This window comes from Corapipo altera, unplaced genomic scaffold (assembly GCF_003945725.1).
Source record: "Corapipo altera isolate COAL_440 unplaced genomic scaffold, ASM394572v1 61167, whole genome shotgun sequence".
In the NCBI taxonomy this organism is placed as follows: domain Eukaryota; kingdom Metazoa; phylum Chordata; class Aves; order Passeriformes; family Pipridae; genus Corapipo; species Corapipo altera.
Window position 1 is genome coordinate 1919785 of NW_020884949.1, and position 17072 is coordinate 1936856.

Genomic DNA, 17072 nt, shown 5'->3' on the forward strand with positions numbered 1-17072 from the left:
TATCATTGGGGGGAAGACTTCTAGCAGCTTCTAACCAAAGCCACCCTAGGTAACCACCCCCACTACCAAAAACCCAGCTATCTCAACCCACAACAATAAGGTTAGAGTGATGCAGGAAAAAAAATTCCCCTCAGGTGGAGAGCCTGCCTGCAAAAAACTACTACCCTGTCAGAATGATTTAGAAAATCAGAACTGGTCAAGCGAGTGAGTTTATGGCAGAAGAACAGGTTGTCTCATGTGGACATGGCATTTCACCATGTACCAGCAGCTATGAAATCAGATTTGTTGAGTTGTCAAACCAGAATCAGAAGAGACTTAGTGCACTGATAGAGATAAGAGATGGCTTCTGGAGAAGTTTGATTTGTGAATGGAATAGTCACACAACTTGCAACAGCTTGGGCATGGCCTTGATGTTAAGCTTCCTCTTCCACTAGTTGAATTTACGTAAGAGTTTTGCTGCTGCTGACCTGTATTTGCTATGCCTCAGAAAAGCCATAAGCTACACATTTGAATGTGCAATGGCTGTGTTCCCTTTCCACAGGCCAGATAAAGTGTAAAAATATCGAATCATATCATGCTGAACTAGTATTCAGCTTGCTTGTTTCCCAGGGATTTAAAGACTCTCCTGGGGCTTTCTTGAAGAAGAAACTAGAGTTAAGGTAAAGCAATTACATTCTCCTTGTATAGCGAAGCACCTGCTGACAGGTTGTGATGTTGAATTTGTTCCATCAAGATAAGTATTTTTTACTTCAAACCAAAAAGCATTTCTGGATGCATAAGGGATCCAAAGGAGATAAAGCAAAAGGGAAAAAAGTCTGTTCCATCAAATACTGGCAGGTGAACAAATCCAATTAATGATCTTTATGATCGGAAGTTGTTAACAAGGCACCCATCAATAATGTTCCCTTTTTTCCTAAAAGTGTTTGTCTTCCTTTTCTCATTTCTGAACATTTAAGAACTTCTGACAACAAATAGGTAAAAAACAGGATTCTTAGAAAGTCTAAGCTTTCTCTTATAATGGTGTAAGTGAGGATGTAATCTGCCAAAGAGAAAATTTGAGTAAAATTATGATCTGGACCTTCAGTTTTTTACAGGTTGTGACAAGTTTCTTATAAAAAATTGTGAAAGTTTTTGGTTAGCTAAGCTACAGTCCCTTTTACTACAAGACAAACCAGTACACCAAAGGGCTGGATCATTTATTCAAAGTTATTCTCTGCAGTGATCACACAAAACAAGTTACCATGTACAGAGCTTGTGAGACTTTTTATAGGAAAAATTGGTTAGCATGCTATTATTGTTGCAAACTGATTGTGGAAATTGCAAAGCATCTGTGGGGATTTGGGTGCTTAGCTACCTGACTGGGCTCAAGTCCTGATGGGAAAACAGTTACACTGAATTATGGCACAACAGGTGTATATTGTCATCAGTTGATGAGGAATTAGTTTAGCTGTTTCTTTAAGTTTAAGGCAGATGCTGATTAAAAACAAGCATTTTAAAAGAAAATTTGCTTTCAGCTCAGTTTTCCATGTTTTCCGTGATTCACTGAAATTTTGTTCTGAGTTAAATGCCACTTATAATTTGGGAATTACTGCAAATGTTGGGAAAAGTTTGCAGGTCTCTAAAGTCTTAGGCAGAACAGTCTGCAAATGCAGTCTTTTAATTGCCTTCTGGACAGCTTTTGTTACCCTATCACCACGTGCCAAATGCAGTATGAAAGTTTTGTGATCAGCAGAATTAAGTACTACAGACATTGGGAAGAGGGAGGGAAGAGGGAGGGAGGAGGGAGGGAGGAGGGAGGGAGGGAGGAAGGAAGGAAGGCAGGCAGGAAGGAAGGCAGGAAGGAAGGAAGGAAGGAAGATTATTTTCATTGTAAATAGCCAGTAAGATGTCTGTTATTCAAAGTCATCTTTCACAGAATCACAAAATCATTTAGAGTGGAAAAGAGCTCTTAAGATCACTGAGTCCAACCTTTGACTGATCACCACCTTGTCAACTAGACCACAGCACTTAGCGTCTCATCTAGTCATTTCTGGTGCAGCTTGAGACTGTGTCCTCTCATCCTGTCACTAGTTGCCTGATAGAAGAGGGCAACCCCTATCTTGCTACAGTCTCCTTTCAGACAATAGTAGAGAGAGATAAAGTCTCCCCTGAGCCTCCTTTTATCCAGACTAAACACCCCCAGCTCCTTCAGTCATTCCTTGTATGACTTACTCTCTCTAGGCCCATCACCAGCTTTGTTGTCCATTTCTGGACATGCTCCAGCATCTCAATATCTTTCTTGAAGTGAAGGGCCCAGGACTGGACACAGAACTTGAGATGCAGCCTCACCAGTGCCCAGTACAAAAGTACGATCACTTCCCTAGTCCTTCTAGCCACACATTCTTGATACAAGCCAGGATGCCATTGGCCTTCTTGGCCACCTGGCTGCACTGCTGGCTCACGTTTAGCTGGCTGTTGACCAGCACATGGAGGTCCTTTTTCCTGGGCTGCTTTCCAGCCACTCTTCCCCCAGCCTGTAGTGGTGCCTGGGGTTGTTATGACCTGTCATGGAATTAGATTTTGGGGCTATCTCAAACCATGACAGACCCAGGGGCAGGACCTGGCACTTGGCCTTGTTGAACCTCACACAGTTTATCTTGGCCAATAGCTTTGAAGCGTGTCTGTCCGTTGTTGGACAGAGAGAACAACACCTAAGTCACAGCCTTGTCACTGTTGGTTTAGAGTAGACCACTTCACCATCAGCAAAAAAATTCTGGTGTGAATTAATTTAGGTGCCGGTGGCAGAATTTGGAATTACTGTTCACCAGTTGTATATAGCATTTAGGCTTGCTACACAGTTACAGAGCCATAAAGTTTTATTTTCCTTCTTTCAAAACCAATGTACCTTTATTGTCTTTATTTAGAACTGATTTTTTAATAATTAATATTTTAGTGTGCTTTAAAGAAATTGAGAACACAACTTCCACCCAGCATTAATTTTCTTAGATTATTCTGAGGTAGAAAAAAAAAACTGGAATCCCAGAACTGGTTTAATGACTCTTTTTCATACAGTCCATAGTGCAATCACAGTTTGTAAAAGTTTATTATCTCACAAAACATGGGCAACTTTTGTGTGAACTGAGAAATACAGTCACTTTTCATTTTTGAGTCAAATAGAGTAAGGAGAAAGATAAGTCTTCTTTCAACAAAGCAACCCCTATGCCTTTTGTTAATTGGAAGTTAAAGTCTTGGTAAACAAGAAAAGTTTCTTTAATCTGAGCTCATAAGCAAAATGAAATGTGTCTGTTTAAAAATATGTAAATTTGGCCTATAAATAGCAGTGGCCTTTTAAAGGGGATGGCATCTGGCTTGTTCATTTTGGAAGTAATAATTCCTCTGTATTATCATAGAGTTATATTAAATTTTTATTTAATATTTAGCCTCCCTTTGATCACATGTCACACTAACTGTATGTAGGTCCTTTTTCTTTTTCAGGTTAAAACTGGCATTGGTGGTTTTATCAGTCAGATTTAACTATAGTCAAAGTGTTAGAGTTAGTCAAAAGAACAACTTCCAGTCTTTCTCGGTTTTCAGATTTTAACCTACTTTATTCAATCTAGTAATCATAAAACATCATGAGGCTTTTCACTTTAGAAGTGCTGGCACATTGACTTGTCCAAAGCCACATGAATGGATTCTTTTAACACAAGAATTTCAGATTATACCTTAAAAAAACAGCTTCTGCAAGAGAAGGATATTCACAATGTTGTAATTTCAGGTTGAATAATGTTACATATTTATTCATAACTTCCTGTAATTGCCTTGCTACGCTGTGTGGTACTTGTTGTGTACAGCAAGAGTTCTCCCCAGTTTCTTCCTTGTGGCCTCATACATGAAGGAATAATCCCAAGGTTATTTGTCAGTAGAGATCCTTTTATTACATCTGTTAACATGGTTAGAACTGTGAATGACTCAAAGTAGATGCTGCAGGTTCAATGCAGTATAAAACGAGAAAGAAAATAATTTGTTAGCTTTAAGTGACACATGCAAACATTTCAAGGTTCAAGTATTTTTTAAATTTTCTTTAGCCTAAAACTCTACTGTGGAACTTTGAAGGCTGTATAATGGATAAATTACATGTAGATAACTTTTAAAACATGAAGAAGGACCAAAATATTTCAACCTTTTTATATTTTTTTTTCATCAAGAGATATTTTTCCATGGAAAAATATATATTTAAACAGATTTTTTGCTTCTTTTCTCTAACAACATTAGAAATTCTTATAATCATTCATTCTAATGTTATACACAACAATTTTCCCCAGGGGAAAACAAATAACAAACATTCTGAGTTGGTCAGTCGTGTTCATTGTATCTTTTGTTCTGAAGGTGTACGGATGCTGGATGGAGATGTGACAGATATGGTAGAAGCCAAGTCTCTAAGCCTTAATCCCCAGCACATCCACATTTACAGTGCCAGCTGGGGGCCTGATGACGATGGTAAGACTGTGGATGGTCCTGCTTCTCTAGCACGTCAGGCCTTTGAGAATGGCATCAGAATGGTAAGTTCACATCAAAGTGCATCTCCTGGATCTGCTCTCATGTGCAAGTAAAAGGGTACTTGTGCCCAGTATGTGCAAGTGCACAGCATAGGGAAAAGGAAAGGATTCTGAAGGAAAGAAGAAAACTTCCTTTGCATAAAACTAAAAATGCATTTTCCTTTGATAGTGACCTAGTAGTCAGTCCTGAGGTATCAGCTCTGTTCATTTTCAACTGAAATACATCATCATCAGAGTCCTTAAAACTACTCTGAAGTAGTGATGTAATTCTACAAAAGATAAGATGACTGAAAAATGGTACTTGCACAGCAGTGCCAGCTCATCAAATCTGAGTGGTAAGGAAATTCTAAAGCAAAACCTTTGACTGCTTTTCTTTCTGTTTTCCTTCCTTTCTTTCATTGATTTGTTTCACTTGATTTCTTAGTATAAGAAGTTGAGGTCTAAAGAAAGTCTACAGCCATGTTTCTTTTAGTGTTTTTGTCTGGTCTCAGAGAACTCACAATACTGTGATTAAGGAGACACTAATGGAACTGCAGAATGCAGGAGAACTTGTCAAAAAAAGTTTTATGTTTAAACATGTATATGTGTTAGTTTAAATGTCGTATTTCCTGTAGGGAAGACAACTGTGAAAAGCTCAGCCTGAATTTCTGTACCAGAAGGACTCAGTCATTTCCTTATTGAAATCTCAAAGCACTCAAGCTGGGAATAAATATGATATAAATCAAGAATCTTGCCTACGAACATTATTATTCCATTGTTATTATTAGCAGTAATATAAGATAGCCTACAGAACCGAGATGAATTTAATTTTACCATTGTTCTATATTTTAAGTAAGTACCAGTCTATAGTGGAAACACAGTATTTAATTTTAAAATTCGGAGGTAGTCTTTTTCTGATAACAGTGTGGAAAAAGTATGCTATATTTTTTTGAGAAATAGTAGAAGTCATATTTAATGCAAGTCAAATTATTATTTTTGCAATTTATTTTCTATTTCATTTTATCAGCATCTTATTCTGCCTTTAGGTGCCCATGAAGAGTTGAGTAGACCTAAATATTTCCATATTTGGATATTTTGTCTGGCTCTGACTACAAACACATTTTCATTTCTACTCAAGAAGTAGAAGTTCTTTTTAAAACTTACATGAAAATGTACTGATAAGAAATGCAAAACATTTAAGGTTACTCTCTCGTTTTCATCCTTTAAAATATGATATAGACTGAAAGATTGTAAATGTGTGTTGCAATTACCACCTTCCCTAATAGGCTGTTTCCAGACCGAAAATTACTTCAAGATGAACCTGTTCTCTCTCTTTTTAATAAACTGTGCCTTCCCATGTTCAGGCAAAGGTATTTTTTCTATATTTCATTTCATTGTCGGAAGCTGTGTCATTTTAAAAGATGTGGCAAATGGAAGAAGAAAAGATTAGTTTTCTTTTTTGGGAGAAGAAAAGATTAATTTCCTTTTTAAAAAAATATTAATAAAATGAGATCATTGTTCAAGGTTGTGACTAGATATACAGCCAAACATAGATTTCCCTAAGCAGTCACAGTAATTGTGCAATAATAATAGGGAGACAAATATGCTTATTATGTTGTGTCCAGATCTTGACTTCCCTTTTTCAGAAATATTGAACTGAATATACTGACCATCTAGGATAGCATCTGTGGTGTAAATTAAAATAAGATCAGTACAGGAAACTTTGACAAAACCTTCTTTCTGTTCTACAGGAAGTTTCAAGATCAGTATTCTTAATTTATTATGCGTATACACATACAACTGTAAATCACATTTTTAAAATGGAACAGCAGAGGGAATTATCAAGAATTTTTAAAGGCATCTGAAAAGTAAATTATGCCCTCTTACTTAATTAGGAAAATCAAAGGTAATGCTGAATAATAACTTTGAGTAAAGTATAAGTGAATTGAATTATTAATTTAATTTATTATAGTCATTAAGTAAAAATGAAATGGATGCAAGAGCCACTGTTTTTTGTTGAGTTTGCTGAGAGACTGGGATCCATTTAAAAAATGTCTGGTTATCTTAAGTGCATATTATTCCAATTAACAGCTCATGCAGTGTTTTATAAGTATTATTATTTTGAAATCTGCTGAGCTATTACAGAATCATAGAATCATAGAATCGATTGTGTTGGAAAAGACCTCCGAGATCATCGAGTCCAACCCTTGGTCCAAATCCAGTCCATTTACTAGATCATGGCACTCAGTGCCACGTCCAATCTGCGTTTAAAAATCTCCAGGGATGGTGAATCCACCACCTCTCTGGGCAGCCCATTCTAATGCCTAATTACTCTCTCTGTAAAGAATTTTCTCCTGATATCCAACTTAAATTTCCCCTGGCGGAGCTTAAGCCCGTGCCCCCTTGTCCTATTACTGAGTGCCTGAGAGAAGAGACCAACCCCCACCTGGCTAGAACTTCCCTTCAGGTAGTTATAGATGGTGATGAGGTCACCTCCGAGCCTCCTCTTCTCCAGGCTAAACAACCCCAGCTCCCTCAGCCTCTCCCCATAGGACTTATGCTCCAGTCCCTTCACCAGCCTTGTTGCTCTTCTCTGGACCCACTCCAGCACCTCAGTATCCTTTCTGAACTGAGGGGCCCAGAACTGAACACAATACTCAAGGTGTGGCCTCACCAACGCAGAGTCCAGGGGAAGGATCACTTCCCTGCTCCTGCTGGCCATGCTATTTTTGATACAGGACAAGATCCCATTGGCCTTCTTGGCCACCTGGGCACACTGTTGGCTCATGTTGAGCTTCCTGTCAATTAGTACCCCCAGGTCCCTTTCTGCCTGGCTGCTTTCCAACCACTCTGTGCCCAACCTGTAGCGCTGCATGGGGTTGTTGTGGCCAAAGTGCAGGACCCGGCACTTGGCTTTATTGAACTTCATCCCATTGGAATCAGCCCATCTCTCAAGTCTATCCAGATCCCTCTGCAGAGCCCTCCTGCCTTCCAGCAGGTTGACACTCCCTCCCAATTTGGTGTCATCAGCAAATTTGCTGATGATGGACTCAATCCCCTCATCTAAATCATCAATAAAGATGTTAAACAGGACTGGACCCAACACAGACCCCTGGGGAACACCACTAGTGACTGGCCGCCAGCTGGATGCAGCTCCATTCACCAGCACTCTCTGGGCCCGACCCTCCAGCCAGCTCCTAATCCAGGAGAGGATGCACTTGTCCAAGCCATAGGCTACCAGCTTTCCCAGGAGTATATTATGGGAGACAGTGTCAAAGGCCTTGCTGAAGTCTAGATAGACCACATCCACAGCCTTCCCCTCATCCACCAGGTGGGTCACCTGATCGTAAAAAGAGATCAGGTTGGTCAGATAGGACCTACCCCTCCTAAACCCATGCTGGCTGGGTCTAATCTCTTGTCCATCCTGAAGGTGCTGTGTGATTGCACTCAGGATGATCTGCTCCATAACCCTGCCAGGCACCGAGGTCAGGTTGACAGGCCTGTAGTTGCCAGGGTCCTGCTTGCAGCCTTTTTTGTGGATTGGGGTGACATTCGCCAACCTCCAATCATCTGGGACCTTATGATTACTCCTTCCAAATCCTGCAGATAATAACAAAGATGACTGCATAGTTTTTCTGTAGTTACACAGAGATAATATATGCTTTGAATTAAAATAGAAAAATCTGTTTAAAGAACGGTTACTCAGGGTAAATGAGTTTATTAAATGACAGCCTAACCCATAAGTTAAATATGCTTTAAAAATTCTGCCCAGGATCAAGGTAAAGGAAGAGGAAACCAGTTTTTAAACCTGTCTCAAGTACCATGATTTTGTGTAATCTCTAAGGGTATTTTGTTTAATTCTATTAAATTTGCATACTTGAGTTCAAAGAGAAAGCTTAGAGACTCTACTGCGGAACAATTTCTATGCAAATACAAAACTCCCTTTATATCATGCTTTCAGTTGACAATAGTATAGCCATAAGGGTGGAAAATTTTCAAGGCTTGTGTTTTCAATACCAGTGTATTAGAAGTATTAGACCTAATAATCTTAAGAAAAAATCCATTGTAATCATGCAGAACATGCCTGAAAAAATATCTGACAAAGGGTGGTCTATCCAGAATTAATATATTGAATATCACATTTCACCCTCTGTTCAAGAACAAACAGGCTTAGCATTGCAAAACATGATTATGGTTAAATCATGTAATAAGACTGTGCTAAATCTGGGACAAAAGAGAGAAGACAAAAGCCTTTCCTTGATTCAGAAAGATAAAATCTTAAGTACCATTAGATTTTAAGATGCCTGTCTGTATCTCTCACAGTCTATAAGTACAATGCTATATGCACTTGAGGGACTTGCTTTTGCTGATTCATGGCTCTGCAGTGCAGCATTCGGGCTGGTTCATTTGTATTCATACAAATAAGCCTGTTATTCTGGAATAAGTGTCAACATCACTTGGAGAGGAATGCATTTCAGATATTCAGACTTGTTCTCTCACTGCTGTTTGGCAAAGACCTTATAGTCAAGTTTCTGGACGCATGACCCCTGTGGATGTTCTGTGTTGCAGGCTTTAAAAAATCTAATAGGTCACCTCTCCAAACATCTCACCAGCTGCGTGCTTGTTCATTCTATAGTACCCATAAGAAAGTACAAATCAGCAACAGGGCAGGTCATCCTTAATATAAAGAGGGTGGAGAGGAAGGGAAATCCACGTGGAAACTTTTGGCACAGAAGCCTTCATCTTATTGCCATGACACCATTCTGTTAAGCAAGCTGGACACAAGCCAAATATTTGATGGACATTAATGACCAGATTCTGTGTGGCTGAACCTCTTGTGCAAACTCAGCTTGATGCCTTGCCTCCCATCATCACTGCCCCTTCTCATCTGTCTCGCTTCACCAACTTTGGCTGCAGAGTGTGTTCAAAGTGCTTACTGGGAACAGAAAGGCTGTCTCACAATCACTACAGAAGCCTCCAACCCACATGCAGGAGAGAGGAAGAAAAACAAAAAAAGGGAAAGGAAAAATTAAGAAAAATAATTTCACATTTTATTATTATTGTTGTTGTTATTAGTATTATTACTACTACTACTACTACTACTACTACTGCTGCTGATACAACTACTACTACTATATGGTTCTGCTCCAAAAGTGGCAAGAGATTGCTCATCATTTACAAGTGTCCAGCCAAAGGTGATACTCTCTGTGTTGTACCCCGGATGTTTCTGTTAAATTTATTTGTCTTGCCATCACATCTTTTCATCATTCTGAGTAGGATGTGTTGCTTGCACAAAGTGGAGTTATTCTGTTTTGCTTTGCCAGAGAATTACATTACAAAAATCAGAAGTTACTTCAGGAAGACTTCCAGTCAAATGTGTCAAAATATTTTCCAAAATATCTGTTCTTTAATACATTTAAAGTGATGCACGGAGGTTTTTTTAAACTGTGTATTGTGTTTGCTCATCTTGTACAGCTGCTGTTTGAAAGTGAATAACACATATCTGTGTGCATGCATATCTCATATATATCATATGTAGATACATTTTGTATGCATAAGACCTCTTGGACTTATGCAATTAGTTGGACTTTCAATTAGGTGGCAAAAAACTACTTGGTGAAGATCAATCAGAAGAATTAGTGCTGTGTTTGGGGATGGTTTCAGAAGATATGTCTTCCAGTATGCTGATGTAACCTAGTGCTAGGTCCTGGCATTTCTCTCTTATATGATTTGAAAATATACTGTGTATCCTGATTGCATCTCTCATATAAAGTCTTAACATGTGTTGCTATTTTTACTTCAACATACTGAGTTAAACTTTGTCAGCTGTGTACTAGAGGTGGATGCTGATTATAAACCAGAATTCAGAAAAGTCCTATGATGTTTTAACATTGTGTTTATTCCTTCTGATGTCACAAGACATAGCACCATTGGCTTGAAATAATATTCATAGTTCTAACATCTGTCATCTAGACCTGTCCTTCTCGTAAGTCCAATCAGTAAAATTCCGTCCAGTTATTGCTTCATCAATATCTCTGTTTTCCTGATTCATCTGTTAATTTATGGTTTCTGTACATCTTTTGTAAAGAGCCAGTCTTAACTGAAGTCTTATGTCCATGGCTGTACAAGGCACTGGCAACCATCACTACTGAAAATGTATAGGTTGTTACTCATCTAAGTTTCTTATTTTTCTTTCCACTTTTGCTGTATTTCTGGGGTGTCTTAACGGTGTTAGAAAACTCCACATGCAAGTAATTACAGATTTCGGCCAAGTGATCTCTTGGATAAATTAAATTGAAACATAGGAATATAAGACAGGAAATGATCGTGTAGCTTTCTCTGTTTTTGTTGGGAAACTATTTCACAACCATCACTAATCTATTGGTTAGAGACTTTCTTCTAAGTTGCAACTGGGTTTACTCGTGCAGTTTTCTGTCCCTTTGTTCCTAGGCCTGAACTGTGCCTCAGCTTAAATACTTTTGCTCCTTCCTTTTTTGTTTCTGATATATTTCTAGAACAGTCTCCTTTCAGACTTCATTTCGATGTGACAAACAAGCCACACTCTTTAGTCACTTAAAAACTAGGCTGTCCATCACATTGATCATCAGAGTACTGCTTCTCCACATCTTCCAGCCTGAATTCTTGCCTTGCATACAGGTGGTTGCAATTACTAGATTCACTAGATGCTCTTTCTTTTTTATGTCAAAACCACCTAATAAATTTGTTTCCCTGGCTCGTCCTTGAAATACTCTAGTCATAACTTTTTTGATCCCTGTGTTTGTCCGGCAGAGCCCATATCATTTCAAGTACAACCATTTCCACTTCCACCTGTGGAATAATGTTCATTTTCTTTTGTTTCATTAGTGATTTCTTTTAGGGCTTGTCATGTTTTGTGGAAGCCAGATAGACTGGTTCTCATACATCCCTCTACATAAAATAAGTTACCAGACAAAAACTTAACAGATTTATCTGAAATTCTAAAGTGTGTGTTGTATTTTAACCTTTTTTTCCCATTAATACTGATACCCCTTACTGTCCTTTAAAATCTTTTCTACAACCTTTACAGTAATGCTTTGTATATTCAGTTTCCTTCTGTTAGTCAGAATTTGCAAAACACATTCATTCCTTTGGTTCTTTCTGAAACACATTCTGTTTTCTGTCACTGTGTGGATACCATAGTGGGGCATGTAAGTTTTAGCATCCCTATGGCATGGACATGTTCATATAGATCCTACTGACCAATCCAATAAGCAGACTGTTTTAGGGTAGCTCATTGCCAGTTGACTATCTTCCATGACCCTAAACTCTCTTTCGAAGTCACCACTTTGCAACAGTTTGTCTACCTTCCTGTATGTCTTACCAATAAGCTTAGTTTCTAGGTCTTACTACGTTGCATTTGGCTGATATATGTATCTCATGATGCCTTAATGACTCTTTAGATGTGGTTTATACTTGATATGCTGTAGTTTTCTACAAACTGGGATTGTCCAGAGAAAATGAGGTTAGGTGATAACCTTAACACATCATTAAGCAAATAGTAGCAATCCTTTGTTTGTACAGTTAGCAACTTTCTGTATTCAGACAAAGTACAATTATAGGGATATTGCCTTCCAGTACATGAAGTAATTTTTAGGCTCAGTGACACTTAGATGATCTTTGATACCATGTGCTTTATTTTGTTTTGGATATCAGTAAACAGAGCTAGCCTTAAAATTACTCTCCTTTACTTGCTGTGAAAAATGAGCCTTTTCACAGACAGTCAGCATGTAGTACAAAAAAAATGCAAAGAAAAGAAAAAATATATCAGAAACATTCTTACGTTGCATTCAATGGAATATAAAAGTCCTAACAGACAGTAAAATTTGTAATGAGAGTTACAGGAAAATATATATCAAAATGTCCACTTTTCTTACAATGTCACAAGGTATACTGGAAACCAAAACTGTTTAGTTACCTCATCCCATCTCACACATACATGGAAACTGTTGTAACAAGCCAGAATAGCGTTACTGGTTTTGGACTTGTCAAAAGTCTCTCTGGTTTTGTGTACCCAGCCTGAAACAGGTAATATGTTGAACATAAAAACCCACACACCGTTCTTTTTGTGCGGTATATCCTAATTTGGAAACCAATACTGAAAAGCAGCTTTGGCAAATGAATCTCTTTCCATACACTACATACATTATAGAGAGTGCATATTTGAAACATGAATCTAGTTTCTTTGTGTGATCAAATCACATATCCACTTTACTCATATTTGAACAACAGCAGTATCTACATACTTCTGTGTGTCATGTAGGAAAAAATAGATTTCTGGAATGGAAATTACTGGAAGTTTGGTGTCAAGAGTTTTCTGTGCAAAGAATTTAACCTAAGTTTAAGGCACAAAACTGTGAGGGCAATATTTTTCACACAGTCTAAGTACATTGTTTCTTCTTAAATTAATGCTGCGGGAGATGAACTGTACATTACTGCAGCCCTCAGTCTGCAGACGTAGAGGTAGAGCAGTAACATTTTCCTGTGTATCTAGTGAAAAGAGTTGAATTTGCAGAAAATTTGAGGTTGTTTTTGTTAAACTCCGGAAGTTAAACAGACATCTCTAAACCTGAAGTTTTGCATAAGGAGGCATCTGACATAAGTAGTGAAACAACAGCTGTGTGGATCTGGTGGCCATAGGCTCCTTTCTTGAGTGTTTAATCAGATAGTAGTATAAAGGCAATGAGAACTGCCTGAACCCGCTTGATAGAATGGGTGCTTGCGTGTGACATCCATCTCATACCCAGTCCTCACGCTGGTGGCTTTCCTATGCACTGCCTGTTAGCTTTGGCTTTGCATGCAGAGACAATTTCAACTATCATTAACTAGAGACTCCTTGTACAACAGAAGTTTTGCTCTTGTGTTATCACATTGTGTTTGCAACATACAACTGGCTTTGTTGTTACTGGACACTGTTACCCAACAACAGTGGTAATGATACTATGGAGAGAGAGCCTGAAGCAGAACTGTGATTCCTGCAGCCCTGAAGCTGCCTCACTTTTGCTTAGGTAAATGAGAAATTCATTCCAGTATTCCACATGTTCAGATTTCAGGTTTCAGCCAGTTCTTTTGGTTGCACTTCAAGCACTAATTATAGCTCTGTGGGGAATATCTTGGAGCTGTTAAGGCTGTCTTTCCATTGAAGAGTAAAGTAAAAAATACACAACATGAAGGCTACATATCAAATTGTTCCACTGATATATCCCAGAAATTATTGTGTTAATGGGCAGGTGCTTGTGGTCATTCCGTATGGGATTTTTTTATACTCAGGCTAAGATATTTTCCCACTTCAGTATTTAAAAGGTATCATATCCTATGACCTAATAAAATTCATTTTTCCTTTTTTAACCTGATTAATTATTTTGTCTTTCATTTTCTTATTTAAAAGAAGTAGCCAAAACCTTACTTTTCTGAGCAACCACTTGCTTTTTCAACAAAATAACTACTTTTTGTAAATAGTAATATAGTTTTGCATTTTATATATATTATGTGTGTATTTATTGCTGTGTTCCAGCAATAGGAAATACTTCTTTACTTCCTAGTTTCCCTAAGAGTAAAAACATGACTGCTAATATGAAAATATAGGTCTCATTTTTGGACATTCTCTCAAACATGTATCTTTATTAATGCACATCTGTTTGGCTTATTACTGATTTCCTCATAAATACCATAGTTGTGCTTTTTTATTTATTTGATGCACAAACATGAATTTTTTCCGAGAGTGTGGATACCTCAACCGAATTAATAGCCTCAGAAATGTCTCCTTTTGTTCATAAATTTTTACTTCTAATACCCAAGGAGACTGTTTTTTAAAAAAAAATAATCTCTTTGGCTGGCTTCTGGTAGCACTTCATAATTGCTGCCATGGACTTTCAGCTTTGCGTTATCTGTTTCAGAGGGATTCCTCCTTTCAAGTTCAGTGCTGTGCAATCTACAGCAGAGTCTTTTAAGAGTGGTGTGCCAGACTACTTTTCATTTCCAGATTAGAGGTTAAATGGACTGGAGGAGCTAAATATAATAGGAGCTAGGAGTTGCTGTTTGTCAAAAGCAAAACACTGACAGTCAACTGCTTGGCAGCATTGTGTCTCTACACAGGGCGGCAGTGTCCAGCTCCCAGGGAGTACAGAAATCTGGAAGGAAGGAGATGATGCCTCTCACAGGTGAATTTCTCAGGATGCTGTGATCCTTGGTGCCTTGACCTACAGTAATTGTACTATGGTGAACCCAAAATCATGTCTGTATAGTAGGTTTTTTAGGTCTCCAGAATACTGGCCTCTGTTTTGCACATTCAGTTATGAACATTTCCTCTTTAAGAATTAGTTTTTAAGGAAGAGGTCATACTGTGGGCTACTTTTTCCAGTTTCTACTTCAGTATAGATTTCACTTCCTGGCAGTAGTTTTTGTTCTTGGAAACACTAAGTAATTTTAGAACAGTATTGGGGAGAATGGAGGAAATTAAATGTTTAGGTTCTAGGTGTGGATAGAATATCCTTCCTTCTCTCTGCATTTTATGTTTTCATTATTTGTTTTCTGCCCATGGGTGTACAGTTTCCAGCATATAAATGCCAAATTGTGTCTCCCTGTCTGCAACCCTTGTAACTCTAATTACTCCAGTCAGTGGTTCTGTCCTTTGTCTTTCCTACTCCTTCATATTTTCTTCCTTGTCCCTTTGTAAATTTGATCACTTCTGTTAAGACAGCGATTGACCTCATACGTGGGGAGACCTACTGGGGCATTTGATTCCTGGGCAGGAAGTAATCAGGATTCAAGGGTGGATTAAGGAAGCTTGACTTGTAAAGCATTGAACAAACGTAGAGTCTAAGCTATATGAAATACTGTGGTTGAAACTTAGTCCACTGACTCAAATTACATCTTGTGGATGGAAACTGTTTTTATTAGATGGAAGCAACTCGACTGTCTTTAGATGATTGTCTTTAGATGAACATGTGAAGACCTCTACATTATAAAGGTTCCTGCCAGTACCACTAAGGCATTCACTCATAAAGGCATATGTGGTTTATATGTATGCACGTACACAAACACACACACATGCACTTGGACTGGGGGGGTGTTCTTCTAATAATATTGGAAATTCTGCAGATGTCATTATGAACATGTTCATACTGGCTCTGATTCATGGCAGACTTAACACATCCATGCTGGTGAACTGGAAAAAAACCCAAAAAACTTTTGTGTCACTTACCTGCTTGCAACATGCTGACCAAGGAAAAGGAGGCATTAGCAGAAAAAAAAACCAGAATGCCCCAGGATTATTCTGTCGTGCTTTTACAAGTGCAATTTCTGTCTTGGGGCCTCTTTGTCAAAGACCTGATGAGTCCATTTCATTAAGATCAGCTGTCTGTTGAGCACACTGGCTTTGCCCAGAAAATGCCCTAGAAAATTGAACTGTGACTGGGTCAATAGCAAGCCATAGTTGTGAGTGAAAGACTTTTTCTTTTGCATAATGGAACAGATGATTTTTTTTTAACTATCTGACATTTTATGCAATTTAAGAAAGCAAACAAAACAAAAGGAAAACATTTCAAAATGGTCTAATTGTTGCCCTGACAAGCACAAATGCAATTATGCAAAGTTTATAAGAGGGAGTCCCTAGCTATCGTTGCAAATGGAAGAGCAGAAACAGATCTATACCTAGAGGAAGAAGCAATGTAATTTTAACATCATGGGACACAGTGAGCATACTTTGCTGAACATCCAATCAGCCCTGGTCTGTGCCTCTTTGGAAGTTCACTAATTCTTAGTTTTGCTCAAGGTCTACCGGTATGGTTTGTAAATGCACCTTTGCTTTTGAGTAATAAATGATGCGTGGCTTCTTGGCAGCTCAAGGCTTGACTTTTCATTGTGACACCCTCGGGCATCTGGCAAATGACAGATGACAGATTTAGATAAACAGTAAAAGCTACATGGTACCTTGCATGTGTGTTTGTGTTAACTTTGTAACACAGTCCAAATGTTATTTAACTTCATTTATTTAAAGGAGACGAATTGGGAATGACATAAAGTAGGACAGCTGATGCTGTTGCTCTATTTTCTTGTTTGGCATAGTTACTAACAAGTTTTTATTTTCCTAAACATGACTAGGTCTAATGAACTAAAGCAGAGTGTTTGGAAACAGAGAGAAAGAAGAAACCAAATGGTAGGCAGTAAATGTAAACTAGAATTTATTTACTGGACAAATTATTTTAGCTGGGTTCATAGAATCATGGAATCATAGAATTATCGAGGGTGGAATGTTGCCTGAAATTGAAGAAATAATTTTCTAGACAATGTTAGTATAGAAAGATAAAAAAGTAGCTTTTTTATAAAACATCCTTGGTGCACAAAATAGCATATGCACACACACAGACACAGGTGTTACGAACTTAAAGTATCATCTAATTGAAATATCTAACTGTTACCTCATGGGGATACACACAGCCTGAAAATTATCTGTCCACCAGATTCTCCTGCAGGCTTATCCCAGAATTGGATTGGTGGTCCCAAGACCCCATATCTGCC

The 17072-nt window shown here is 38.2% G+C and overlaps 1 protein-coding gene across 6 annotated transcripts in view; it reads left to right on the forward strand.

Annotated features, from left to right (window-relative positions):
• Positions 1 to 17072, forward strand: part of PCSK5 (proprotein convertase subtilisin/kexin type 5) — a 257241-nt gene that overhangs the window by 99220 nt on the left and 140949 nt on the right. For all 6 annotated transcript variants that reach the window (XM_027662913.1, XM_027662918.1, XM_027662919.1 and 3 more), the window contains one exon: positions 4369 to 4541. In XM_027662913.1, the coding sequence (XP_027518714.1) occupies positions 4369 to 4541 (173 nt within the window). The remainder of the gene's footprint in view (positions 1 to 4368; positions 4542 to 17072) is intronic.